The 27,295-nt window shown below is 41.4% G+C and overlaps 3 protein-coding genes and 1 long non-coding RNA gene across 9 annotated transcripts in view; 2 read left to right on the top strand and 2 right to left on the bottom strand.

Annotated features, from left to right (window-relative positions):
• The first annotated feature begins 2,062 nt into the window (after nucleotides 1-2,062).
• Nucleotides 2,063-6,908, top strand: fzd4 (frizzled class receptor 4). Its single transcript, XM_064301881.1, has 2 exons — nucleotides 2,063-2,657; nucleotides 3,941-6,908. Exons 1-2 carry the CDS (start codon nucleotides 2,403-2,405, stop codon nucleotides 5,270-5,272), a joined length of 1,587 nt encoding a protein of 528 aa, XP_064157951.1. The 5' UTR covers nucleotides 2,063-2,402; the 3' UTR covers nucleotides 5,273-6,908.
• A 339-nt stretch (nucleotides 6,909-7,247) lies between these two features.
• On the bottom strand, nucleotides 7,248-15,771 carry LOC135235890 (CD276 antigen). 3 transcript variants are annotated; one of them, XM_064301882.1, is made up of 8 exons: nucleotides 15,470-15,771; nucleotides 13,029-13,063; nucleotides 12,567-12,604; nucleotides 10,606-10,905; nucleotides 9,416-9,703; nucleotides 8,826-8,957; nucleotides 8,565-8,590; nucleotides 7,248-8,059 (listed from the first exon to the last, which is right to left on the bottom strand). In XM_064301882.1, the coding sequence occupies exons 1-8, from the start codon at nucleotides 15,503-15,505 to the stop codon at nucleotides 8,027-8,029; spliced, it is 888 nt and encodes a 295-aa protein (XP_064157952.1). In that variant the 5' UTR covers nucleotides 15,506-15,771; the 3' UTR covers nucleotides 7,248-8,026. The 3 variants fall into 3 exon arrangements, with proteins under 3 accessions (XP_064157952.1, XP_064157954.1, XP_064157953.1); XM_064301884.1 differs by lacking the exon at nucleotides 15,470-15,771 and adding an exon at nucleotides 15,265-15,436; XM_064301883.1 differs by lacking the exon at nucleotides 15,470-15,771 and adding an exon at nucleotides 14,872-15,258.
• Nucleotides 15,772-18,366: 2,595 nt separating this feature from the next.
• Nucleotides 18,367-20,035, bottom strand: LOC135235489 (uncharacterized). Its single transcript, XR_010324384.1, has 2 exons — nucleotides 19,890-20,035; nucleotides 18,367-18,563 (listed from the first exon to the last, which is right to left on the bottom strand). It is a non-coding gene; the product is annotated as an uncharacterized LOC135235489 (long non-coding RNA).
• Nucleotides 20,036-21,127: 1,092 nt separating this feature from the next.
• Nucleotides 21,128-27,295, top strand: part of dync2h1 (dynein cytoplasmic 2 heavy chain 1) — a 154,552-nt gene continuing 148,384 nt past the window's right edge. For 2 of the 4 annotated variants that reach the window (XM_064300940.1, XM_064300941.1), the window contains exons 1-10: nucleotides 21,924-22,677; nucleotides 22,870-23,040; nucleotides 23,320-23,458; nucleotides 23,948-24,066; nucleotides 24,151-24,295; nucleotides 24,597-24,829; nucleotides 24,936-25,070; nucleotides 25,326-25,439; nucleotides 25,900-26,011; nucleotides 26,883-27,007. In XM_064300940.1, coding sequence (XP_064157010.1) covers nucleotides 22,477-22,677; nucleotides 22,870-23,040; nucleotides 23,320-23,458; nucleotides 23,948-24,066; nucleotides 24,151-24,295; nucleotides 24,597-24,829; nucleotides 24,936-25,070; nucleotides 25,326-25,439; nucleotides 25,900-26,011; nucleotides 26,883-27,007 — 1,494 coding nt within the window. In that variant the 5' untranslated portion in view covers nucleotides 21,924-22,476. Of the gene's footprint in view, nucleotides 21,349-21,923; nucleotides 22,678-22,869; nucleotides 23,041-23,319; nucleotides 23,459-23,947; nucleotides 24,067-24,150; nucleotides 24,296-24,596; nucleotides 24,830-24,935; nucleotides 25,071-25,325; nucleotides 25,440-25,899; nucleotides 26,012-26,882; nucleotides 27,008-27,295 lie in introns of those variants that run through there. The other 2 variants (XM_064300939.1, XM_064300938.1) reach the window with 2 other exon arrangements.

Raw genomic sequence — 27,295 nt, 5'->3', positions numbered from 1 at the left:
ATTAATGAGCTTATCATAGAAGAACAGTCTCTCACGAGAAGTTTTTCCAGTTGTAGTGAGGGAGGTCGTTTGCAGCATGATTTAATAAAACTGCGTCAATTCCGAATATACTGCTTGCAGTCCCCTCATCTGAATAAGAAGCTGAACAAATCTTCAGTTTTTTTTCAGTCTTCAGACTATAAAAAAGGTCCACCATGGAATCTAGATTTGGGGGAAAAGGCACATTCCACAAAAAATCTCTCATAGAACACACATTTCACAAGGGATTTCTACACCACACTTGTATACGAGAGGTAGTATACGAGAGATCTGGAACACTTCTGCACCTCAGTGAGTGAGGCAAAAAGTGCAAAAGCACTCTCCTTTGGAATCAGACCACTGGTTACATGATAAGTGAACACATCACAGACCATAGACGTGCCTTTATTGAGAGAGCTATTGGGAATCTTGTGATACTATTCATTTTTATATGTGCCAAATTTTCTAATATCCAAAGATTTATTCAATACTTTCTGGATAAATATAGGTCATTCTTTGCTGTCTGTGCCTTTACTAGCTTTTAGCACAACACCTCTAATGTGTGGCTTAAACTTATAAATGATTATGTTTAAGACTTTATGACTTTACTGGACTAAACTCTGTTTTGTCATTTAGCTAGTTACATTTTCTATTTGATAAAAAAAAAAAAAAAAAGGTATGAAAACTTTGTGATTACTTGCCTATGGATTATTCAGATAATTCAATCAAAAATAAAATTCATTGGCAGAGAGAAAAATTATTGTTACATGCCCCTCGTAAATCATACAGACACATATGTGTTGCCAAAGTGGTGTGGATTGTGTCCTCACCAGAAATATCTCCTTAATACATTTTGTTATAGTGTACAATAATGTCACATTAGACAGCATCTTCCACTGATGCTATTTTTGGTGAAAAGCAGATGCAAAAACATGGAAAGCATTGGGTAAAGATAACCATACTTATGCACATGAGAGAATGGCAGTTACAACCCATTATGACAGGTCATGCACATATTGTTCAAGCCGAACAGTTGAAATGTATCTTCTAAATGGATGGACCTTTGTGCATCCCATACTTATTAATTCCACACAACATTCAATGGAACCTTAATTCTTACTAACAATGCCTGCTAAGAATTAAAGCTCCCTTCACATCATATTGCCATCAGCTCTTTGTTTTGAAGCCTTATAATTAATCATTCCTTGACCTCTGGTTAGAATGATAGGAGGGCCAATCAATCAAGAATGACAGGGAGGAAGAGGCAAACTCCTTATTATAGCAAATACTTGCCCCCTTTATTTCTGAATGTCTTGCTCAAGACATACAAACGTAGGTCCATGCATGCACTAGAGATGTGTGAACAGTATCAGTGCCTGATCTATTAATTGTCATAGTTTCTCTTGAGGAGAATGAGGATAACCTCTTCAGTCCCTCCTCCACACACACGCACACACACCCACACACAACCAATCAAGTCAGTGTTTAAGGCAGTGGGGCATCCCAGGAATGCAAATACCTGTCATGTATCTAAACAGGGATCTGGGGTGCTTGGAAGGTCAGGGCAGAAAGGTAAACAAAAACAAACACAAATTTAAACCTCGGTAGAAAGTTCCCGTTTAGATTAGAACAGAATTCGAGCGGTCATTACCGTAGAAATAAATGTAAATATAAAGGTACAGAAGCAAAATCAAGCAAGCATTACAAATTATTGGGTTTTCTTGTTAGCAAAATATTCTTCTTACAAAAGCATATACAAATTAACGTGCTAGAGCTTCTAAGTGTCTGCACTTAGAAGCACGCATATAAAAGCAGTGGGACAGTGTAAATATATTACGAATTGTAAATTGAAACATAACTCGATATTCGAGTATAGACGCTTGTTCACAACCCACCACCACACTGGATAAGAGAGAATAGCAAGGATTACTTTCTTCGAGTCCACTCAAGTTCCGCCCTTATATTTGATCATTGCTCTCTGATTGGTTGGACTTCACTGGGTGAGTCAATTAGAGCGCTTTCTTTACCAAAGTAGGCTGGGGGAGAACCCGCAGACTCTGAGCTGCTGTCAGTGCTGCAGATGGTGAGCGGATCAGGGGAGTCCGCGAAACAGCACCTCTTGAGAAGCAATTCAAAAGTTTTCATATTTTTTCGCGTTAAAGCGAACTCATTTTAACCGAGGAGAACAATTTTGTTTTTTTGCCAAGCGCCCATGTTTTGCCGGGTACATTTGAAACTCTGCATTACAGATTGTTTTGTCTACCAGTTCTCTTTTAGGCTTTCTTAGTTTGCTGCGGAGGCAGCCAAAACTTGGTTGGCACATCAGGACCGCGGAACATCGGGACCAAATTCTGGACATTTGGATTTACATTTGAGTGGCAAAAATGCATTGGATTCCCATTTTGGATATCGTGGCATTTTTCCTTATGGTGTTCCACAGTCAGTTGGGGCTTGCGCATGCTTTTGGGGACGACGAAGAAATGACCTGCGACCCCATCAGGATATCCATGTGTCAGGATTTAGGATACAATGTCACAAAGATGCCCAATCTGGTCGGGAACGTGCTACAGTCCGACGCAGAGCTACAACTGACAACTTTTACACCGCTGATCCAGTATGGGTGTTCCAGCCAGCTAAAGGTTAGCAGCTTGTTTACAGTAAATTTAATTCACTGCTGTCACTTGACCGGTTATATTATCGTTGCGTATCGACAGACACGAATCTATGTAAACTATTAAAATATTTGAGCAAATTGCCTTTTAAATATTTTTTCTATAATAATTGATGCCCCGAGCAGTGAAGTCTACTGAAAATACCATTATTTATGTAACACCCCCCGTCCGATATATTGATCGCCACAAACTTTAAAAGTGTATTTTACTTAGCACTGCCGTAATGCATAGGACTGTATTGGATTACATTTAGCGTTAGCAAAAATAGGAATTCCAAAACGGTTAAATTGTTCATCGGTTTAATGGCATATATGCGATAATATAGGCTCGCTCATACCCCTCCCGTTCCGAGCCGATGGCTTGATACAGTTAGTCTGTAAATAAAATGTACTGATTACCGAACATACTTAAATTGATGTTATAATTTCCTTCAGTGGTTGGAAATCTGTGCCAAAGTGACCGCTGTGAAAATCCGACATTTCCTCTCGCAGAAAAAAACACGCCGCAGATTACCTTTCAAACGTTCAGTTACAATGCATTTTCAGTCCACCTCTTATATGTGATTAATCTGCTTGGTCACATGAGATAACATCAATCCTTTATTTCTTCTCGCATATTTTTCAGTATATAGTTTTCATAACAGTTAATGTCATTAAAATGACTGCATTAGAGCCTAATACGTTGTGATGCCAATAGTTTTGTTTTCATTTTAGGTTGGCTGAATTTTACTAATCCTTATTTGTACCAAGGTGATATATAATTTTGTTTACATATCCATGTAGTGTATAATTGCTGGCAGGACACAGATGTTTATTCTTAACATTAATGTGACTGAAAAATATCTTTGAGCAAGCCATTTCAAAACAAGGCTGACCCCCACAATAAGATGCATATGTTATGATAGAGGTAACTTTACAGTAAAAGTAAATTAGCGTTGTGTGATGCATTACTATGCAACTGTTTCTCATGAACTGTTGCGAAAAACCTTATTATTATTTATACATGTTATTTATTTAAATTACATTTTATTTATTTTCATGTAGTAGAGGCAGAAACTCTGGGGCTTTTCAAGACTAGGCTTGATACGGTGTTAGATACTATCTAGTCTGTAGGTAATCAGAGTACTAATTTGGTCAGGAAAATGGCGAGCATTGTTGGGTTGAATGGCCTGTATTTGTCATTGTCTTGCTATGTTATATTTAAATGTTTTTTCACTGTCCATGTTTAACTTCTCTTTTTCTTTCCCACAGTTCTTCCTGTGCTCTGTGTATGTCCCCATGTGCACAGACAAAGTCCCCATTCCCATTGGCCCCTGTGGAAGCATGTGCCTGTCCGTCAAGCGGAAGTGCCTGCCGGTCTTGACTGAGTTTGGCTTCGTGTGGCCCGAGGTGCTCAACTGCAGCCTCTTCCCGCCTCAGAACGACCAGAACCACATGTGCATGGAGGGGCCGGGGGACGACGACGCCCCCTACCACACCATCCGCACACTGCAGCCCATGGAGGAGGAGTGTCACACGCTGGGCGCCGGGCCGGACCAGTATGCCTGGGTCAAGCGCAGCCTCAACTGCGTCCTGCAGTGCGGCTACGATGCCGGCCTGTACCGCCGGCAGGCCAAGGTCTTCACCGACATCTGGATGGCGGCCTGGGCCGTCCTGTGCTTCGTGTCCACCACCTTCACCGTGCTGACCTTCCTCATCGACTCCTCCCGCTTCTCCTACCCCGAGCGGCCCATCATCTTCCTCAGCATGTGCTACAACATCTACAGCATCGCCTTCATCGTGCGCCTGACGGTGGGGCGCGAGCGCATCTCCTGCGACCTGGAGGAGGCCGCCGTGCCGGTGCTGATCCAGGAGGGGCTGAAGAACACGGGCTGCGCCATCGTCTTCCTCCTCATGTACTTCTTTGGCATGGCCAGCTCCATCTGGTGGGTGATCCTCACGCTCACCTGGTTCCTGGCGGCAGGGCTCAAGTGGGGCCACGAGGCCATCGAGATGCACAGCTCCTACTTCCACATCGCCGCCTGGGCCATCCCGGCCGTCAAGACCATCGTCATCCTCATCATGCGGCTGGTGGACGCCGACGACCTGACGGGGCTCTGCTACGTGGGCAACCAGCACATCGACGCGCTGACGGGCTTCGTGGTGGCGCCGCTCTTCACCTACCTGGTGATCGGGACCCTGTTCATCGCCGCCGGTCTGGTGGCGCTCTTCAAGATCCGCTCCAACCTGCAGAAGGACGGAACCAAGACGGACAAGCTGGAGCGGCTGATGGTGAAGATCGGCGTCTTCTCCGTGCTCTACACCGTGCCGGCCACCTGCGTCATCGCCTGCTACTTCTACCAGATCTCCAACTGGGGCGACTTCAAGCAGTCGGCCCGGGACTCGTACCTGGCCGTGGAGATGCTGAAGATCTTCATGTCGCTCCTGGTGGGCATCACCTCGGGCATGTGGATCTGGTCGGCCAAGACGCTGCACACGTGGCAGAAGTGCTCCAACCGGCTGGTCAGCTCCAGCAGGACAAAGAGGGAGAAAAGGACGGACAGCTGGATTAAGCCGGTAAAGGGAAACGAGACGGTGGTTTGAGGTGCGACAGGGACAAGCTGAGGAGTTTGGAGTTTGGGGCCGGGGGTGGGAGGAGTCTTCTCGGCTCTGTGGGCGTGGTGGAGCGGAGCACCTTTCTGAGAAACATTTCACCCCTTCCTGAGGTGACGTGAGGATGGGTAGTCCAGGCAGCGGGCTGAGCCTCGGGGCTTGATGGAGACCAGGCCTTAGAGGAAGTAGGTTAGAGACTCTGGCCTGGGGGGATGCCATGGCCATATCGTGTGTGGGGGTGGGGGGGTGGACTGTGGTTACTGACAGTGCCTTACCGAGAAGTGGACATTGAGGACATTGAGTGCCTCCAGCCCCCTGCGAACCCCTCCGGAGTTTGGTCTGTGGCTGATCTGGAGCCACTGGCATACGGGTGAGCATGGCGCAGTGAGGCCAGTCCCTCAGCGGCCACCGCCGGTGGAACTTCACTTATGTAGCAGTCTCCCTATACCATTCTTATGCATTTCTGAAGTATCTGTTTTCTGAGTAACCTTACACTGGACAGTGGTAGTGCGGATGTCATACCGGTGGACGCGTGGCGCGCAGCCGCGCTGGAAAGAATGCACTATGGAGAGATTATATGCGCGCGCTCGTGTTGTGCCTTTGGGCGGGGGAAGGTCTGGGTCAATGAGAGATTGGTGCTGCTTATTAAACTGTGGTATTTCTGAGCTGTGCTGCAGCTTTGTGCGAGACCTCTCAGAGGAGCTTGGGAAACCTCGCCTAGCTTTGGTTTCCACTCCTCAATATGTAGAACGGGTTGCCGGTCATTAAAATGAGAACATTTGTGGTTGTGAGCGGAGGGTTTTGTGCCTGTTTCTGTAGTGGTTTTGGGAAATATCCACTAGACACTCTTAAGCTTTGAAGTTATTACTCAAATGCCGTGGCCATATATGAAGTGTTTTTTTAGAAATAAAATGCATTTTTATCCAAATTTTTTTATTTAGAAATTGTAGTTTTATTTAGAAAAGCGAGTCTTATATTATAAGGCACAGTCTTTAAAAGAATATGACCCTCCCTTCCCTCACACACATACACGCGCACACACACACACAAACACACACGCACACACATACACACACACACCATCACATGAGCTGAGTTGTGCATGGTTCTAAACAAACAGTTTGTCATGATCCATCAAAGCTTTCTGATTTTCCCCAGTGGTATTTTAATCACTTAGGATCCCTGGCTAGAGTACAGACTGTGTATTGTTTAATATGAAATAAATAAAGAACAAGCCTTCTCTGTAAAAGAAAACAATTGACTAAAATAAATAAGAAGTAAATTAGCTCTTTCTAGGGCTCATTTTGGTGAACTTTTCAGGTCAGGATGGCAAGGTATTGTGTTGATGCCCCTTCTCTCTATCCTTTGAATGTATGACTTTCAGAAAAATCTATTTTTTCATCAACTTTACAGGTGCCACAGAAGAATAAACTGTAGATTCTAAAAACTCCTGTCCCAGGACTACACAAAGTACTTTAAAACCTTTTTTGAAAGAACTGGTGTTTTGTTGTAATGTTATCATAAAGTGCTAATTTATCTTTGTAAAAATCCAACTCAAAAAATAAGTTTGTTATTTAAGAACGCTTTTGTATCAGAAGAACAGAAATTAAACTTTTTGGTGTCCAAAGTGCTGTGTCTCGATTCTTTCTATAAGCATATACAGTATATGTCACAGGCAAGAACGTAAGTAGAGACTGGAAACATTTTTTTCTGCCAAAAAGAAAGTCCATCCTTTGTTAATTTGAAAATTTAAAAATGTTCAGAGATTTCTTTATATTTAGAATTCTATCTCTGGTCTATGTGTAGTTGATCATTGCAAATTGGTGTCATTTTTACATAAACTTGCTTTATGTTGTTATACTTGCCAGTGGCTCCCTCTAGTGGTTAATTACGATGGCTGACTTGTACCTTGCACAAAAGTTGGGTATATAATTTTGTATAAAGTTCTACTTAGTATTACCAACCATTTTTGTTACAAATGAATTTTATTAAATATATTCTACAGGAGACAAACATTTTATACATAAATAAAAAGAATTTATATATGTAAAAAAACATTGAAGATAATGGTACATCAAAATACAGAAGTTGAAATAAGTTATAAAGACAGTAGGAAGACTATTTTCAGGTAAAAAGGTTGTAACATTATTCATAATAATAATATAATGTTTGCCATAGGAAACAATTGTGTAGGGGAAAAGGCAGAACTATGTATGTTGAGCTGAATCTGATTCATCTTTGAGGATCCTGAAAATTTCAATTCTTATTATTGTATTTGCAATTACCTGCATTAGAGTTTCCTGTTTCTTAGGGTTTTGTTTGGTGCCTTTTTCCCCAGTTGAGACGCAAGTGAGTATACTATAAAGCACTCAAGTATAATTGCCATTAAAACGGAGTAAAATGACTGTGGGATGAGGTTACAGGAGCCCTCATATATGCATACTCATTGGGTGTCAACACAGAGAACTGTTTTCCTTTTTTCTGCTTCCTGAGATGGCTGAACAGTGGGTTAGCACTTGGTTGGGAAATCAGAAAGATGTCAGATTAAATATGAATAAAACAAGTGTAGTGCGATTCGCTTTGGTCCCATGGCTGTATTGGCATCAGCCTCCATCAGTTACCCAGAATTGCTATTTGCTTCACCCAGCAAGAGTCATGTGATGTTTTTGCCATCACAAACCATCCATGGTCCCATTAGAGGTGAAGCACTGGAACCACACTGTAGGACAGGCTCCTCAACAGTACTCATTTGAGCTCCATCAGGTGAGTGTTTGGTCCCTAGAACAGGAAAAAAAAGGGCAGAGTAAATACACACTTTCTATACCCAAACCCCTGCCTGCTCTAAGAGGAGAGGATCTCTGATTGAGACAGTGTTAGGCTAGCTGTGATGTCATCACTGAAGATGTCAGACAGCACACCGCAAATAACTACATTTGTTGACCTGGTATTCAGCTCCATTAGCCCCTCATACAAAAAGTGTGTTTGGGCAAATATTTTATTCAGCAAAATTATTTCTTATTTCATTTGTGTGTGCATGGACAACTTTTAATATTTTGGTGTTTAAGTACTCACACATCCAGTTATATGTAAGGGAAATGAAATCCAACAAGGAAATACAATTTAAATCACTTCACATACAATCAGTGTGACATATGATTGTGACACGCTTACATTCAAATTTGGTGCAAGCAGCAGTTTAGTATCATATATTAAACTTAGGAACTACTTTTGTGGTGGATTCGAATTCAGAATTAGTTTCAGAGTGCAGAGAAAAAATACTCACAGTTTGCTCTATTCCTGCTTCAACATCTGAAAGAAAGAGACAAATTTACTATCAGCCCAGTTCAGTTTTAACTCAAACTATCTTCAGTAAAAGCTGAAACTTTTTTAAAACTCAAGACAACTTTGGCTACTGTGGACCCACATTCCATTTGAGAGAGAATTTTTATAACACATGCGTTGTAATTTTACTGAATGTAACATGAATGCTTTATCACTGCAAATGTGATTTGTGCTGATTATGTCCTCACATGGATATTCATACCTGAGGTGTCAGTTGATGGAGATGCCTTCTTTTTCTTCACCAATATTACTATAACAATGATGAACAAAATGGCTGCAGCCACTGAGGCAATGATTACCACCCCATCATAGACGACAGGCCTAGAAGTGCTACCTGTGAGAAAGTTACAAAGAAACGTGTATCTTTATGGTTGAAAACACAACAATTACACAGGTTTCGATAATTGCTGCGCTGAAGGGCTCGAGGGAGAAACATTTGCACAGCTGATCTGTACGGAACTATTTACTCTTGGGTCCAAAATAATGCTATTATCTTCATTCTCTCATCTCTTACACACAGGAGAAAGCTGGCCAGGTTTAGCTCAATGGCTGAAACATTAAGCGGTGCAAGTCTGCACCATGGAGTAAACTAATCTAAAGGGACTAAAGTAATAAAACATGCACCGGGGCCAGGGAACCTGCCGGTCTGCACATGGCACCTCTAGTCTGAGTACAGCACGGCTGAACTCACTAGTCTGAAGATATAAGTTCAAGATGATATAACACAATGGAAATATGACTTCAACACTTCTGGAAACAAATCTGAAAAAAGTTATTAAAGGCAGTACTTACAGACTTCTTCCTGCTGCGACACAGCGCCCCCTACTGTACATCTGATTTTAAGCGGTTGGGAGCAGTTGACGAGGATGCTCCTGGAGACGGCGTAAAGCATGGTGACTTGGTTCTGTACACTGCTCTCGTTCACCTCCACCCACTGGGTCCCAGCCACGTTGGGCTGGAAGGCCCACTTCACGCTTGCGTTGGGATATCCGCCTGAGGAGGAGCAGGTCACCACGTAGCCCCTGCCGCTCACAGTCTCATTGCTGTGACTAACTGTCATCACAGGAGCACTGTAGTTGGCTGTGGATGGTAAGAACCACAGAAGCTGACAAGACTGGAGCGTTTCACCGCATCTTCCATTTCCACAGGGTCTTAAGATCATGATACACGCATAATTGTTTTCTCGCTGTTGCCTGAGATCATTGCCCAACTATGTACTCAGAAGACAGCTTGTCATGATCTGAGCTAAACTGGCTGTCTGTACACTCCCTTTGGGCAAATGTAATACAATACTTCAATTAGAACACATATATCAGCACATGATTTATAATTCACTGGTTTAATTATCACACAAAAATCATCATTACAACATACTGCTGATCCACCATTCATTTAAAGTTGACCATTTCCATACCATTTGCAGCGTGCAGAGTGCATCATTGTCCTTAGAGTTCCCTTCTAAGCTACAATACTCCTTTTTTAGGAGTGTTTTATCAGGAGGGATCAAGGTCCCAGCAGAGTATCACCTAGGTTGTATTAACATTTTTACATTTTTAAGCCTTAGCAGATGCTGTTATCAAGGGCAAGTTGCATTCACTTAACATAGAATCCATTTACAGAGCTGGATATTTGCTAAAGCAATTCAAGTATAGTGCTTTGCTCAGTTCTGCAGCTGGGAATCAAACCTACAACCTTGGAGTTGTAAGCCCAGTTCCCTAACCACTATGCTACACATTCACCCTCAGCTAGCAATTGGAAATCCACTAAAGCAGCTCTGTTGAAGACCTTGCACAAGAGTACAATGGCAGTGCCTCCGACCTGGAAATCAATCAAACCCACATCCTTATGGTAATAGACCATTGTCTATCCATTACACTACACAGGCACACAACCATATTGGCTCCTTTCTGAGAATCAGAAAATTAAAAGCCCACAGATGAAGAGAGTTAGCTGTTCTATAGCCAGCAGAACCCACTGTTTACCTGTTACTCTCAGATACAGAGTCAGCGTTTTTGTCCCGTCCTCGTCCATGAGGACCGACTCGTACACCCCCTCATCATTCACCCTCACATTCCACAGCTCCACCCACGCCAGGGAGCGGTCCACTGCAGTGCGGTTTGCGAACACCTCGTGGGGATTGACGCCTCTGTTGTGGTGGTAGCCATTGACGAAACGAGAGGGGGCCTTCCTCTGCAAGTACATGAACGTGACGTTTCCTTTGATTTGGTGTTTACAGGGGAGACGCACACGACCGCCGACCTCAGCATGGACTTCTTCTCGGGCTAGGGTACAAAACAGGCAGGATGGGGACAGAGGATGGGTTAGAGGGGTCGGTAAATGAGGATGGACAATCACTAATATCAGACAAAATTCACAGAAGGAAAAGTAGAATGTTCCACCCTGTTCCTATATGACCCATGTCTGCTTAACACACACACACACACACACACACATATGGTGATATTACAAATGATAAATATCACCAAATTACAATATGCTGATATTACAAAAGACACAGACACATGTCTACTTGATAAAAAACACATCATGACACGTACATAAATGCACACACATAGCACATTATATTGTACTGGATGAATATTCATATTATGACAAAGAAACATTATGACCTGTATTGAAGACTGCTCAGGAATAAATACAAATATAGAATATTACTATAAAAACAGATACGCCAAAAAAACTTTCTCTCACTGTCTTGGTTATATCACTTGGGTGATTACAGGTTAATAGTAAAGTCATTTGAGTCACAGAAAGCTTTTACTTCTCTAAGAGTGTATTATGGGTGTGAAACACAGATCTCTCTGATCAAAAAGTGAGAAATGAAATGTGATTCAGGCCTTAGGTGCTTTTTTAGTAGGCATATACTGAGTGGTCCCTGGATGGTGTATTGAGCTACAACAGTAGCTCTTGCCGGTGCTGTCTGTGATGCATAAGAGGTGATAGCACAGTGGTAAGCTCAGGTGGTGGACAGCAAAATGAAAAGAAGCAGCAAGTAGCTGAACACTCTTTCAAAGAGCTACCCTGGAGGAATGGATGGTCCCGGTCTAAGGTACAATAGGACAGTCCAGTTTAGAGAATAAAAAGGAGAGCTAAATTTTGTTAAGGTACTGGAATATTATAACTGTAATAAAGGAGAAACAACGTGGCCTTTGGGTCACTGCCTTTCGGGTGGAGTGGTTGGAACACTCGTTTCTTCAGAATGATGACATCTGTCTGGTGATAAATAAACAGGGAACCTGCTTTCTGTTCACTTTCTGTCTGGCCCTCTGTAGCTTCCAAGTCACGCTGTAGCTTACTGAGATTGCAGAATGGGTGTGGCCACAAGGAAGAGGGGGCAGGGCAGACTGCACGCAAGCAGTGAGACTTCCTTTTATTACTTCCCCTGTTCAAAAAACTGACTCTCTTTTTCTACTCTCAAAAGCCCTAACATGTTTGATACATGCCACGTTACCCAGAACAGACCCACACACATATACAGGGAACATTGTGATGAAATGGAATGCATGAGTGTACTTCTCAATTAAGAAGAAGGAAGTACATAAGCCAGTCATAGTCAAAAAAATATTCAAATATATCACAAATTAAATACATTGGAAATTCACATTCACTGTTTTTCAGAAAAAATTGGAAAGTTAATCCTGTTAATCTTTTTTCTTGTCTAATAACAGGTATAGGATTGTATGTGTTTTATCCTTGACGCATAATGATTATGTATACTTCAGGTACTTATTGTATTAATCACATTTCTGGTGTCTGCATGTATTGTACTTTCAGCATTACCTGCCCAGGGACAACAGATGACATAGCTGCATAGCTAATTGTAGTACAGCAAAGTGGCTATATAGTGTCCCTGTCAAATAAGAACATTAGTAAATAAAAAGATGCAGATATAATAAGATACTGATGAGGTAATGGGACGTACTTTTGTTCCTCAGCTGCAGAGAGTACTGGCACATACATCTGAAAACAATGAGAAGAAAAACAGTCACAACAGTGGATACACACTCACAGACATGACGGAATAAAAACTTTTTAAAATATAATAATTTTATAGTAATTTTCAACCACCTTCAGCATTATACTACAAGTTAGTCACATGTGCCAAGTGTTACCATAAAATTCAGTCAAGTACACAGCCGAGATGTATAGGTTGTATTCACAATGAATTAAGTCAATGTACTGTTCAACTGACATTTTGATATTATTTTGAATACTCACAAAACAAATTTAACACACTTATTTTGATGTACTAGGATAATTTAAAGCTTGAAAGATTAAAGCAGTTAAGAGCGCTGTTTCACGACAATGCTTCAAGCATCATGTAGGGCTGTCTTTTTTTGAATCACACGGAATCTTTCTGCAAAGTCAGTTAAAACATACTTACAACAAGCAGGGGAAAGTCACAAATACCATCAGACTCTGTATGAAACAAAGGTTTCTGCATAAATTACCTGTGCATTAACACATGTCCACAAATATGAATGCATGTGTGTGTGTGTGTGTGTGTGTGTGTATGTGTGTAGTTCTGGCTTCTTTGACTATAGCACACGCCCTGTCTCAGGGGAAATCCAGCTGTGCTGAAACGGAGAGGACAAATTGCAGTAATTCTACCAGGTTGATAGTACCATACACATACACTGTAGACGTGATTTCTGAAGGTGTGCACATTATTGTGCTGAATAACATATTTGGCAGAGGCCCCAGGGACCACCGGCATGGATGACTGTGTGTGCAAAGATATGTTTTGAATAACCAGTCATACCAGCCATTGAGGTAAAAAAAAAAACATAAGTTGAAGAAGCTGTTTGACTAACTCATAGGTTTCTGGTTTCTAACAAGATCTATAGCCGCTATTAAGAAAATCCCACCTAGTGTCTCATATCACTGCAATGTGTACAGTCTGGCAAAATAAACTTGAACGCAGGCTAATGCAAGTCACACGAAAAGAGTATAATTTCACAGTTGAATAAAAACTGTTAAAGCAACATTATCTGGGACATGCAGATGTGGATTGTCCACACAGCAAAGCTTTTCAGCTTTACTCCACAACTTAAGATAAAGAGTAAATCATTGGTTAAAATGTGGTAAAACTGCAATGGCGTCGGAAATTACTATAACTTCCTCTAAGAGGAGTGTTTCTATAATTGTACACAAATCCAGATGAGGCAACTATTGTCGCGTTAAAATATAAACTCACCGGTCACTTTATTAGGTACACCTGTTCAACTGCACGTTAACGCAAATATCTAATCAGCCAATCACGTGGCAGCAATGTATTTAGGCATGTAGACATGTTCAAGACGATCTGCTGAAGTTCAAACCAAGCATCAGCATGGGGAAGAAAGGTGGTTTAAGTGACTTTGAACGTGGCATGGTTGTTGGTGCCAGACGGGCTGGTTTGAGTATTTCAGAAACTACAGATCTACTGGGATTTTCGCACAACCATCTCTAGGGTTTACAAAGAATGGTCAGAAAAAAAAGAAAATGTATCCAGTGAGCGGCAGTTCTCTGGGCGAAAATGCCTCGTTGATGGCAGAGGTCAGAGGAGAATGGCCAGACTGGTTCGAGCTGATAGAAAGGCAACAATAACTCAGCCACTCGTTACAACCGAGGAATGCAGAAGAGCATCTCTGAACGCACAACACGTCGAAAGTGCCATGAAACTGAGTTCGAATATTTGCTTTTGTAATTAGCGTTCGAATATATTCGAATATCATTTGCCTACAATTAACAAAAGTTAGCTGCTTATTGTCGGGCGCAACATGCACGTGACGCTCCCTCTAAACTGGCCTGCGCGTTATTTTCCACAAGTGGGCAGTAGAATAGAGGACATCGGTGAACTTTCATACTAGGTTACTACATCTGGGGCCTCATTTATAAAACGTATTTTAGATTAACAGTGTGGCGCGTACGTAGAAAATCACGTGAAAGTAGTGATTTATAAAATTTCAACATGACTAGGTTTGACCGTGGAAATGGCTTTGGCTCTACGTCAGGTCTTCACTTGACGTATGCACGCAAGTTCATTTTATAAATGAGCCCCCTGCAGTTTCTATAGCCTGATGCGCAAATGAATAAAGCACTTTCTCGTGGATGTAATTTGCCACAACTCGGCACAATAATATGGAAATGATTGTTTAGGCTATAGGAAATCCCTGTTTATTTCTTAACACAAAAACTATTCAAACGGCTAATACGTGTAGCCTAAAACAACACACATTACTTACTCGGTTTTGTTTGTTTAACTTCTTTCATCATCCAATTTTATCAAAATCTTCAGAACCAAAAGAAAACACAGCCTGCCATGGGAACATTATTTAGCCTAAATTGTTAGCTGACCAGTAACGGTAGCACAGGAAATTAACTTTGCGTGCATGAACATGATTCGCCGCATGAAATTAAAGCCTGTAGCTTATATTTATGCTGATTACAAAACGCGGAATCAAAAACGCTCGATCCAAAACTAATATTCGAATGCTCAAATTTAGGTTCGAACTTAAAAAAAGAAAAAGATTTTCGAATAGTTTTCGAACTTCGAATATTTTTTGACAGCCCTGAAAACGTTTCTTTAAATGCTCTTTAAAATATAAAGCCGTAAACATATGCCTCCAGAATCTCACCAGCTTTAATTTCCAGAAGTTATGATCACATGTTTGAAAAAGCTCCGTGTTTTTAAATCATGCCTCTCAGATTTCTCGTCTAAACCTGCCAATGAGAGCTAAGGCATTTAGCTACGGAGACTTCGCCGGCTTAGACTTCAATAGAGACACCAATTCAACACAACTACAAAAACTACCAGCATATTTTAAAGAGCGCGATACTCACCAGTCTGCATGCCATGTCTGTTATCAAATACAACATTTCCCCCCAACTACAGAATAAAACTCAAAGTTATTTGTTGCGTGGGAGGGGTTTTTACACCAGGAAGTGGCTTGATTAAACTGCTTTCATTTTGCCTGTGTCATACAAGCTCTCAAATGACTATGACAATGGCCTATTGTTTTTAGCATTATTTGGAAGCTTGCATTAAGTAACGAATCTATCAGCTTTAGCTAAATGCATCTATAAAACGATAACAAAACTAAATAATATGCCATTTAGGTGTACAAACCTCAACAAATGTTTTAACCACAAACTTAAAAAATATTCACTTAGATCTTCATGATATCACATGAAAAATGTTAAACATTTCTTTTGTACATCTCCAAAAATTAAGCCAGGTTCTTTTCTCATTTAAAATGTGTTCCATAGATTAATTACTGAAAATAATTTACTGTATGTACCTTACTTTCACTTGTCAAATTTAACAGTAGTCTGGAACTGATGCATGTCCTCGATGTTGAGAAGAGGTTAGATGCCCAGATGAGATAAAATGAGGTCAGATGACCAGCAGCATAAGTGGTTGCATAATCTGATATGAGATGCACGAGGAAAAGGCCATGACATCAGTGTTATAGTATGCCTATTACATTATGACAGAACATTTCTGCAAGGTAGTGCGTATCACTTTTTATAATAGCTAGAGTTTATTCAAACCAATCAAACTTAACGGATTGCCGGAACTGAATGGGGGAACACACAATATATTCCGGTTATTTTTCTGAAAACTGGCATACTTGAACAGAGCTTACTTTTTAAATTGTCAACGTTTACATTACATAATGAATGTAATATACTAATGACCCAGGAAATAAATGGCTGCAGACTCGGGGCAAAAGAGCAAGAATGCTGGGCACAGTGGCAAGGTTCTTCCTTCCAGTTACTGCCATTCATGTTATCAACGCTGGGCATAAATGAGTTTATACTCTTTATCCAGCTTTTGTCTTATGATTTTGACAAATATTCCCATATTCAGTACTCCCATAAAGAAACATTCCGAACAGCTATCACCGTGGTTTAACGTGTTTTGGATGACTGTTCCTTCCCTTACAATGTCTTGGAGACATTGTGGCAAAATCACATGACCACAGTCACATGAAAAGCGGGTGCTTGACTCAGTCTTACATGAGTAAACATTAAACACTGTCACCATTACCCTGCTGCTACGGCACTGCAAGGTGAACTTTCACACTTTGATGCTGCTCCACTAGGCTTCCGGAAATTGACAAAGATGGAATCACATAGTGACTGAATATTATTTGTGAAAGCGTGACTCAAATGTATTGCATGCTATTGCGTTAAAAATGATATTGAGGAGTGCATCGAGCAAACATACATGAATACAGTATACCATCCAAAATACCAAATGATAATCAATGGATTGAAAAGGGGATTTTATTATAAAGGAGCTTGTTTGCAGCAGCACCACAGTAATTACACTCCAATTATACCCCAGTCCAATGGTGGAGTTCATGCTTGATCCTGATGATTGTGGTAAATTCCATCTTGTGAGTTAATTGTGATTTGAATTAGCCATTAATTTTATCTGTACAGCATTCATGTACTTTGAATTCCCTGGACAAGAGAGTCGGTAAAAGTACTTTGTGAGCACTGATAATGGTTTGAAAATATTTCTGGATATTATGATGTAATTTGTTGCTAAAGGGAATGTTCGGTTGATTTCTGTTTCACTTCACATGTGTACAAGCTTTTTTCACTTGGAAAGGGACCTCTCTCCATTATGGCAGACAGCCATGACCAATAGGGTATCAGGGAGAGTTATGGGCTTTCCTGGTTTCTGTGAACAGGGAGCAGTCCGCCGAATTAGCTTGAATGTTTATGATATGAAACAGAGGCATACTCATCATGGCAACCAAACAGAATGATGATCAGGAGGTGGAGCTACTATACTCAGGTGGTACAAGGCCCAGCTGAAAGTCCCATATGTGACATTTGTTGTCGATTGCATTTCTACTGTGTAGCCATTGTGTAATTCAAAGCTAATGGTAACTTTACTTCCCCCATAATTCTATGAATTTACTTTGGGATTATGCATCTGAAAACACAATTGCAGCCTTGTTGATATAACTGTACAATCACATTTTTGTTTCTTAATATATCCTATAAAAGTACACATTATTTTGACATTTAATCACATTTGGGCTTGTATGATTTTTGGAAGACCTGGGTCAAATACATTTTTGTTTTGGATTCAAATACTTTTCTGTGCTCTATTGATCTAGCCTGGTGTAACTGAACCTGCCAATATGACCAGAAGGCTGGGTTTTCACCTTTTGAGAGTATTTCATTGGTTCCAATACACCAGACAAGGTTAGTAAAGTGTAGAAAAGTATCTTAATCCAAAACAAATACGTATTTGACCCTACTCTGATTTTTGGTGCAGCATAATTCTTAAAACCTTAGAAACCAAATCTAAGGTGTCAATCAGAAGTGGGGACACTTCAGGTTCTGAATGTGAAGTTTTTTGTGATTCTGTTTAATTTTAAACAAACAAACTCAATAACTCATGAGATCTGAGTGATACATTACCAAGTTTCCCATTCTGCGTTTAGGTTTACATTTACTCACCTGTCATTTCTTGGACCTCGTTTCAGTTTTTAGACTACAGTTTTTTCCACTGCTTAGCCAGACAAATCTATCATTTTATTGCCCCTGCAAGACCACCCCCAGGTGATTCACAGCCAGCATGGCCTGTGGTCTGTGATAGCAGCACAGTGTAAGGGTGCAAATGTCAACATGGAACAAAACATAATAATGCACTTAACTTGTAAGTTACTGCTTATAGATTTGTATGATTAGTACACAACAGGTAATTAATTAAAAATAGAAATGCAAAATTGCTTCAACAATGAAGGGTTGGGGAGGGGCCAATGCTGGTGTAGGGAACAGCTCCTGGGATTTATTTCACGATGCTCAGTATCCATTTCTGATTTTAATCTTCTCCCCATGTTAACAGAATTCCTTCCTGCAGAGAGGGGTGTCTTTCACCAGCTCCCATCCACAGAGCATGTATTGTCACCTGGTGGTTTGATGAGCATAAACACATATTTATGTAGTCCTTTTTTTCACTGTTTGACCATAGGACCACACCAGGAAATTCATTTGGATAGTTGAAATTAGGCATGATGACACTTATGTTTTCCACATATCATGTGTCATCTGAACCCAATCATTCCAGCATTTAGCAGATAGCCGGTAGAGAAAACCCTCAGGTGTCATTCCAGAGCTACCAATTAAAGCTTGATTGTGATCAGATGTGGTGAATGAGGAGGCTAGAGAATAACATGATTTTCCACATCTATGACTTCTATCAACAAATCAAAAGTTAACTGACTTGTGGACAAATGCTGCTGTATTCATACGGCAGAACTCCAGATGCTCTGTGCTCAAGATACTGTATGCCCCAGAGTGTATAGACTGTACTGACCACATGTAGTGGTCCAAAACCCTATCGACTTACGTTGCATTGGTGTGACGAATGAATTCAGACACAACATACATTTTGAGCCCTGAAATGTACACTGATATAGCAGCACCTTCAGCTGGAATTAGGAAGTAAGGAAACTGTTTAACTGGTCCTAAATTTTGTATAGCAGTGGGTCTGAGGGCAAGAAATCCTAATTTATGTTGAAACAGTGAAATGTAGAAAGGCCTGCTTTGAATTTCAAGGGCTTTTTGTCGTCACTGCTTTTTGTTAGCGGGAAGACATATTTTCTAAGGCTTCTTCCTTCAGCTGCCAAGGCAGCACATGTACATGCATGTGTGTATGAGTGTTTCATTGCCTACATGATAAAATAAGTGTGCAAGAACAGCATGCAAGTCATGGATATTAGATCTATAGGATGGTATAGCATAGTATGCTTATAAAACGTATTCAAAGCTCAGCTGAATGAGTTAAAAAGGGAATTCCACAAAAAAGTTACAAGCTTTTCGGATCTAAAAGGTATGCACTTATTTTTTAAAAGCACACCCATTTCTATGTGGTGATTTTAAGGGGAATTCCCTTAAATAAATGTGACGATTGATTTCATACAGGATGAGGCTGAAAACAGGAAGCAAAGCCAGTTTAGCAGCAAGAAATAATTCTGTAGGGTGGCTAAAAAGCTATTTTAAACAGCACAAAAACAACGCACAAGCAGGGTTGGTGACACCCGTTGCGGTCGACCGTTAATGTCACCCAATGTTGTCGGAGGGTGGGGTGCTGGCGGGTGTGGGCGCAAGGAATTGCGTGTTATGCATTAAAACGACAAAGCGCTTCTCGTCACATTAATACTGCTAATTAAATCAACCGGCAGTAAACCGCATCAGAGAAAGTAGCTGTTAGGGTTAAGGTTAGGCCACTTACAGGTTATGTTAACAAGTTTGTAAGTCCCGGTTCTGAAGCATAGCACGCTACGACTCGGGATCGGAGTTAATGTGAGTCCATGTGGCGGTGCCTGATGCCCGCTACTGGGTGGCAGAGACCGTCAGACTTGGTCCGGCCTCATGGAAACACCCCCTCACCTTTGTCCTTTACGCGGTGCAGATGATGCTGTTTCTAAAATATACATACAGTGCATATACACACATAGTATAGATGTGTGAACGGGTGCAAATAGCATTGTTGGCTACGGACACCTGGGTGCTTGTCTCTGCCATGCTATATACACCCGCCAAATATTTCCACAGCCAAATATTAAATCATAATAAATAAATCGAACTTGTCAAAACTATTGCCACAGAGCGCATTCTTCAGAAACAAAACTATGTAAGCTAAAAAAAAGAACACTAACACAATAACAGGAAAAAAAAAATCCAAATGATTCTACTAAACTATGTCAATGGTAGTTAGTCTACAGTCAAACAAAAATGTCTCAATCCAACTACATTTCATTGTCATACAATGTATAACATTTTGTCCAGAGATTAACCTCTGAAAAACGTATTACGTTTTCATCTTGCTTTTGTTTCACTCTAAGGACATCCCCCAATTTAACCACTATCCTAAATGTCAGTGAAATGTCAAATAATTAGAATTCGCGTAAGTAGTAGCCCTACTTCCTTTTTAGTGGAAACCTCATTGGATAGACTACAGGTGAAAAGAGGGAACAGGAAAAAAGCTTGATGTGTAATTTCAGGCTATTGAATCCATCAAGAATAATGAAAGGCATTACGATAATAAAATATGTTTTTTTTTAAAATAAAGAAATAGATAAGTCCATAGCTAAGAAAAGTTCTAGGGAATTTCCTCGCTGACTACATCTGAAACAAAGAATCTGTGTTGATGTTACAAATGAATGTTAGCTCGTCTGTAATCCACAAAATTTGGCCAGGCGAGAAACTCATCTACAGGCTAAATTTACACTGTCAATGAACGTGAGATTTCTCTGGGTTACTGTATTACACGTGTTTGCATAGAAACATCAACATGTTAAACAATAAATTAAAACGTAAACAACTTCATTATAACTTTTTATGTTTCCGTTTTCATTGAAAAACACAATTTACATATGGTGCGGTGTTCAACTCGGACTTGCCTACGTATACTGAGTCTTAGGAAAACTACGCAGATAAAGCCCACTAGAAACAATTGTGAATATCACTGTCGTGAGAGACGTTGCCAGTGCAACAACGTCAGCTTCCCCGCTCCAAAACGCACAAACATGTAGCGGTCTTGTTGTCATTTAGCAAGCCACGGTATATTTACGTTCTCGTTGCAGGTTTTTCTAACATTACTTATGTATGTTCTCTTGCATGCAAACTAGCAACCTAATTAACAAGAGACTTGTTTTAGTGTCTTTCTCTTGTGTTGCCCTCCATGCACGGTAAGAGGCTTGGCGTACCATTATTCGTTAGCTAGCTAGCTAGCTAATTCGCAAGTGAATTAGTCTAGCTAGACTAATATTTGTCATATATAAAAGAAACGATTAATGTTAGCTAACAAACTAGCTGTTTATTTCTTTGACTTGGCTATCTACACGAATACGCTTAACAAGCTAAGTATCTAACTAGCAACAATCTAGCTAAGTTAGCTGACTGACTGCATGCGTGTTTCCGTTATATTGCATTAGCTAGCAAACGGCTTTGTGGTCATTTTCCTAGATTGACTTGCAGCTGGCTACCTATCGATACGTAGTGCTGTCAGGCTGTTTATCTCTGCTGTTGACTTAGCCTAGCTAACGAGCGCAAACCAGGTATCGGATAACGTTACTACAACTGCCAGTGACTGGCTGGCGAGTTAGCTATCTAGACAACATTTGTACGTCGTTAGCTAGACTAACAATCTACTGAACTAACGTTAGAACCTGCCGGTTATGGCTAGCTAGTAACGTGATCATAGTTACAGCGCACCGTATATATAACGTTCCTCTAGCTCAGTGGTGTCAAACTCGTGCCATGGAGGGCCGTGTGTATGCAGATTTTCATTCCAACCAATTAATGCTGCCTTAATTGAGTCCAATTACTCATTCAGCCATATGCGTTTAACTGCATTGAAGCACAGAATATAAGAACATTTTTATTTAGACAATGCGGGTCACCATAGACGTCGGGTCACCATTGTACACAAACCTGCATCCCTAATTCAGCAAATAATTTAACTAATTATATAATCAAGATCTGAGGCTGGAATGAAAACCTGCATACACACGGCCCTCCATGGCACGAGTTTGACACCACTGCGATTAGCAGTTGGCTACATATTGGAATTGTACGACTCTTCTTTGAACGAACAGATTAGATATTTAGCTAGTTAAGCATGGGAAGAGCATTCGCCTGCAAACTGTGTAAACTAGCCAGAAACGAATTGTTAGTTACTCATTCCAACTAACTTACTTAATTGTGTTGGCAAGTTAACTATGTGGCAAGCTAGCCACAAGTATCATACATTTTCATTGAAAATCTAACGTGTTTGTTACTTGTTTGTTATTTTGTGGGAACATGAGAAGGGAAAGATGCCTCACTATGACTTGGAAGACGCACGCAAGAACTTCATCCTTACAACAACGGGGAACTATTTTGGCCTGAAGACTTCATCAGACCCACTTATCTCTTCCTTAACGGACTGTAGAGAACTTAATAACTTTTTAGATGATGGCAATGAGTACGTGCTTTCAGTATACAAGCCTGGAAGCGAGCTGCGTATGTCAAACAAGGCAAGACTTTTCCCACCTAGCTGGCAAGCAAACACAGTATTTTCTGTTGATGCGTGCAATGTAACTTTAACTGTCATTATGTTTCTGTGTCTCACTCACTGATGTATGCAAATGAAAATGAAGTGCCTGAAGGTACTAAACGTTGGTGGCTGTGCTGAAGTATATTGTTTGAAGTATATCGTTTGTTGTTAGATTGATTCAGCGGACGGCAAAGACAAAGTGCTGGTATTTTTCAAACTGCGGCCCACTGTCATCACAGAAGACAACCTCCACAGCAATGTGCTGGTCTCTTCTATGTTGGAGTCCCCCATAAACACTCTCTATCAGGCTGTGCGACAAGTGTTTGCTCCCGTACTGCTGAAGGTAACTGCGGCTCACTTATCTTCAGTGGGAGATGAGTGCCTTCAGTGATTCAATAGATTACCGAATCCTGGTTTACAGAAACCAGATCATAACTTCTGAAGATTGCGCTCAGAGCATGTCTTGGATCAATGTCTTCCTGTAAAGGGATAGTTTCCTGTTTTTATTTTTAAATATTATACTATGATATTTAGACTAAAACTGCAATAATATTAATAAACACAGAAAGTAAACTATTTCTTTAAATCAAATTAATTGGCTTTTTTCTTATTTTTTTGTAAGGATGAAAAATGGAGTAAGATTATTGACCCCAAACTGCAGAGCTTATTGAGTGACCTGGAAGTGGGTCTGGGTTTGGTGGTTAGGCGGTCCGACTCGGAAGACACCGGAAAGAGAAGCTTCAAAGGCGACGATGCCTTGGGTAGGAGCCGCAGTAACAGACTTTTCGGTTAAGAGTTCCGAGGTTTGGCAATCTTACTACTTCATGGGCATTGTCTAACACCACAGAAAGCAAGTATGTTTTTTGGATTCTGTGCATTCACCATTAGGCCCGAACACTTGATTTTGAAGTATTATGTCTTCAGAAAGAGATTCATGGGGTGTTTGCTGAAGTAGTACTGCGCTACGACTCTTCCGACAGGAGGGGAATGTGTCAGTTTGGATCTAATTCTTCATTATGGTGGCAGAGTGCAGAAAAAATACATTATGTGGCATAATATTCATTTCCATTTTATAATTTACAAAAAATGTACTTTGTTACACTGTAAGAGAATACCATATTTGATGCTGTATTTCAGTAATGTGGAATTCAATTTACTGCAAGCACACACTTTTCATGGCTGAATATCCACTGTTTTTGTGTATCTAGTGTGCCCATTGCAGAATGTCTTTGAATGACTTTTCCCTGTAGGTATTCTGACTCCTAATGATGAGTTTCAGTACTGGGCAGACCTCTCACAGGTGGGCGGGAAGACCAGCACTAAAGAAAGAGCAGCCCATTTCTCTGAGTTGTTTCAACATATTGAGAAGGTACCAGTTCACCCTCAGTTTGTTCTTTGCGCTTTTCCATTCGGATCTGCTTGTACATTCATAATTCTGCCCGCATCTTCACAGGACTATAACAACCTGGACAGCGTGGCGTTAGCCGATGCCGTGGAGCTTGTGGACAGCACCAGAGACACGGTGGACGACGTGTGGAGGCAGAATGACCACGAGCCATACCTTGAAGTCCGCATGCAGCGCCTGATGGATGTCATAGGTACGAGAGTCGTCTGTCATTGGTCACAGCTAAGTGTTTGGGAGGATCTAGACTCGTCTTTGGGAGGAGCTAGATGCGTTTGTCACAAATAACCATGATTGGGCACCAGTTCTTTTGCAGTCTATGGCTAACGCCCTGAAAAAGAATCACCGTGGAAAATTCTTAGTGGTTAGTTTCAGTGGAGAGGATTTGGTCCAATGTGCAGCAATTTTAGGGTTGGGATGATCTACACCCATCCTGCCCCTGTGGGGGTTCTGGGAAGTGGCCCTTTCGGGAGTGTGAGTGGGGTTGTGCATTGCAGGTGGAGCTCTGGGCCGGTATGTGCAGAAGAAGCTGAGTTCCTTGAAGCTGTGGGAGGACCCCTTCCTCACAGTCAAGGAGAGCCTGCGGTCGGGCGTGGCTGTCTGTGAGCAGTGGGTGGGAGCCTGTGATCACCTGACGGGGCAGCTGTGGAAGCGCTACGCCCCTCACCCGTGGAAGGGTGATAAGTATCAGCCACAGCTTCTGCAGAACCTTGCCCGAAGGCTCGAGGAGGTTTGTGGTATAACCTGCGTATCCCACAATTCCTTTCTGAATAAATTGAATAAATTGGTGTTTGCTTTACTGGGTGTTAATTGGGTGATGTTAACTTCTCATGCAGGTGGTGATGATTCGCACGGTTCACGAGAAACTGCTGCGGCTTCTCCCAGCCGGGAAAGGGCAGGCACTCTCTCCAGCACACGTGTTCGAACCTTTCGCCGGTCTGAACGCGCTGCACTACAACCCCTACACCGAGGTCGGACACGTCCCGTGTGTTCAGTGGTTAAAGCCAGTGCTCGTTCTTGACCTTTAAACCGTCTGTATATCTTTCTGATTAAGTACTGTGTAGTCTGAAGTCTGACAGAAAACCCGCGGTTTTTCAGAAAACTTCCTCTTTTTAGCATAAAGGTCAGGATCACAGCAAAAGCTGTGTCAGGGATTTGTTGATTATGGAATGAAAAGGCCTGTGCTTGCGTGTTCAGGTTGTCATATGCCAATTCTGATGTTTCAGCCTCTTTGGAAGGCAGCCGTGTCACAGTTTGAGAGGGCCATCTCGCCTGCTGAGCAGGAGGCTGCAGGCAAGCTAAAAGTTAGCATTGGAGATGTCCAGGACAACCCCCAGCAGGTACTTATGCGGTGTGTTCACATAGCCTGGAAACAGTATCTCCAGGTGCAGGAACTATGACATCATTAACATGCTTTCTACCCATATTCTGACAGTGCATGGCTAGACTAGATTCTCTAAAATGTTCTGGTTTAGTTTAAGCAGAGGGTCTACTGTCTCTAGAATTGTCTTGCAGAGCACATTTTTGCCCAATATTTAACATGGCCAGCATACCATGCTGGCTGTTTGATGATTTAATATTGCCTGCGTGAAGGCATTTCGCATTCTGGCGCTAACGATAAGCTTGGATAAGACATACTTTGTATTGTGAGATTTAAGTTTGTTGCTACAAAGACACCATCAAGTTTCCTGGATTCTAAGATATCTTATCAGAATGTCATTTTATAAACGCATATATGGTATCATTCACATTTTATGATATATGTCCTTGAACTGAAAATGTAATATTTGCTTCTTTCAGCTTCTTCAAGTGTTTCAGAAGTATAAGGAACTAATCAAGCGGCCCAGCGTTAGCAAGGATCTGCTTCCAGAAAGGGAGACATTACTGGCTAAGCTTCTGGACTATATCAAGGGTGTCTTATTTGCTTGTATCAGTCCGATTAAGGGAATTTCAATGGAACCTCCACTGGAAAAACATGAACTAAAAATGCGTAGAATGGTAAATTAAGATCTTGAAACTGGTTCCTGTTTCGAAATTGCTTATTTAAAAAAAAAATCTTTTCCCCCTTTCTCTCCAAATTTGGAACTCCCAATCATGCTAAAGCTGCAATGCTCATAAAAACCTCCGTTGTCAAGCATGCCTTAGCAGGACAAATCACCCGGCAGACCCCACTTACATTTTTATTTGCATTAAAAAGGCTGAGGCCTTTGCTTAATATCACAATGGAGCAAAGCCCTTTTATACTGCTGGCTCTCTGGCCCCAAAGTCTCCTGTTTTGAAGCAGCAGTTCTTGGTATCCTGATTTAATTTTGGAAAGTGCCCCTCCCATGAAAGGGAGACTTTGGAGGAGAAAGCAATCACATAGTGCACTTCTCTGTTACATTGGTAAATGAAGGGGCGACATAGCTCAGGAGGTAAGACCGATTGTCTGGCAGTCGGAGGGTTGCCGGTTCAAACCCCGCCCTGGGCTTGTCGAAGTGTCCCTGAGCAAGACACCTAACCCCTACTGCTCTGGCGAATGAGAGGCATCAATTGTAAAGCGCTTTGGATAAAAGCGCTATATAAAAAAGCAGTCCATTACCTTTTTAAAAGCGTATAACAAAAAAGCCAGTGTTTGAAACCTAAACCAAATGAGAGAGATTCTTGATTTACTGTTCTCTAAATTTTTGGTTTATGCTTTTTCCAGTGGAGTTTCCTCTTGGAATCATCTAACATAAATGGCATTAGCACAGTGAGGTGTGTATCTGTGTGTGTTTACAACTTTAATTTTCGTGTCTTCCCAGGACTCCGCACAGACTTTGAGAGCCGTTGTCATGGCATCCCGGGAGAAAAGTCGGGTCCCCTTGCTGGCAGGAACCTCCCTGAGGTCGTCAACAACATTGTTTGGGTGCGACAGCTGGCCCTGAAGGTACACATGCGCCTCTCCCCAGGCAGTCATGTCTTAAATACCTTCTAGAAAAGTGACTTCATGGATGAATGAGGTGAATTTAATCCCGTGAGGTGAATTAAATTGATTCTAAATAAAAACTCTGGGGTAATAACCATCACTAATGCTGCTGTTGTAATAGAAGCTCATTTGGTCATTTGGTTCATCCTGCGTTCATCCTCTTTGCCCTTTAGTGCCTTTTGCGGTTGTTCCTGTGGTTTCAGCATTTCCCTAGTGCCATACTCCACTGTTAAAGCCCGCTTCCTTTTA

Source organism: Anguilla rostrata, chromosome 12, assembly GCF_018555375.3.
Source record: "Anguilla rostrata isolate EN2019 chromosome 12, ASM1855537v3, whole genome shotgun sequence".
In the NCBI taxonomy this organism is placed as follows: domain Eukaryota; kingdom Metazoa; phylum Chordata; class Actinopteri; order Anguilliformes; family Anguillidae; genus Anguilla; species Anguilla rostrata.
This window is presented reverse-complemented; position numbering and strand designations above follow the sequence as displayed.

Excerpts from the sequence above, each read along its gene's own strand:
- fzd4 (XM_064301881.1), top strand. The coding sequence starts at position 2,403 with ATGCATTGGATTCCCATTTTGGATATCGTGGCATTTTTCCTTATGGTG. Across the intron at positions 2,658-3,940 it reads GGTGTTCCAGCCAGCTAAAG|TTCTTCCTGTGCTCTGTGTA; the intron begins GTTAGCAGCTTG and ends TCTTTCCCACAG.
- LOC135235890 (XM_064301882.1), bottom strand. The coding sequence starts at position 15,505 with ATGTTGTATTTGATAACAGACATGGCATGCAGACTG. Across the intron at positions 8,958-9,415 it reads GTCGCAGCAGGAAGAAGTCT|GTAGCACTTCTAGGCCTGTC; the intron begins GTAAGTACTGCC and ends ACTTTCTCACAG. Across the intron at positions 8,591-8,825 it reads TCCATCAACTGACACCTCAG|ATGTTGAAGCAGGAATAGAG; the intron begins GTATGAATATCC and ends TCTTTCTTTCAG.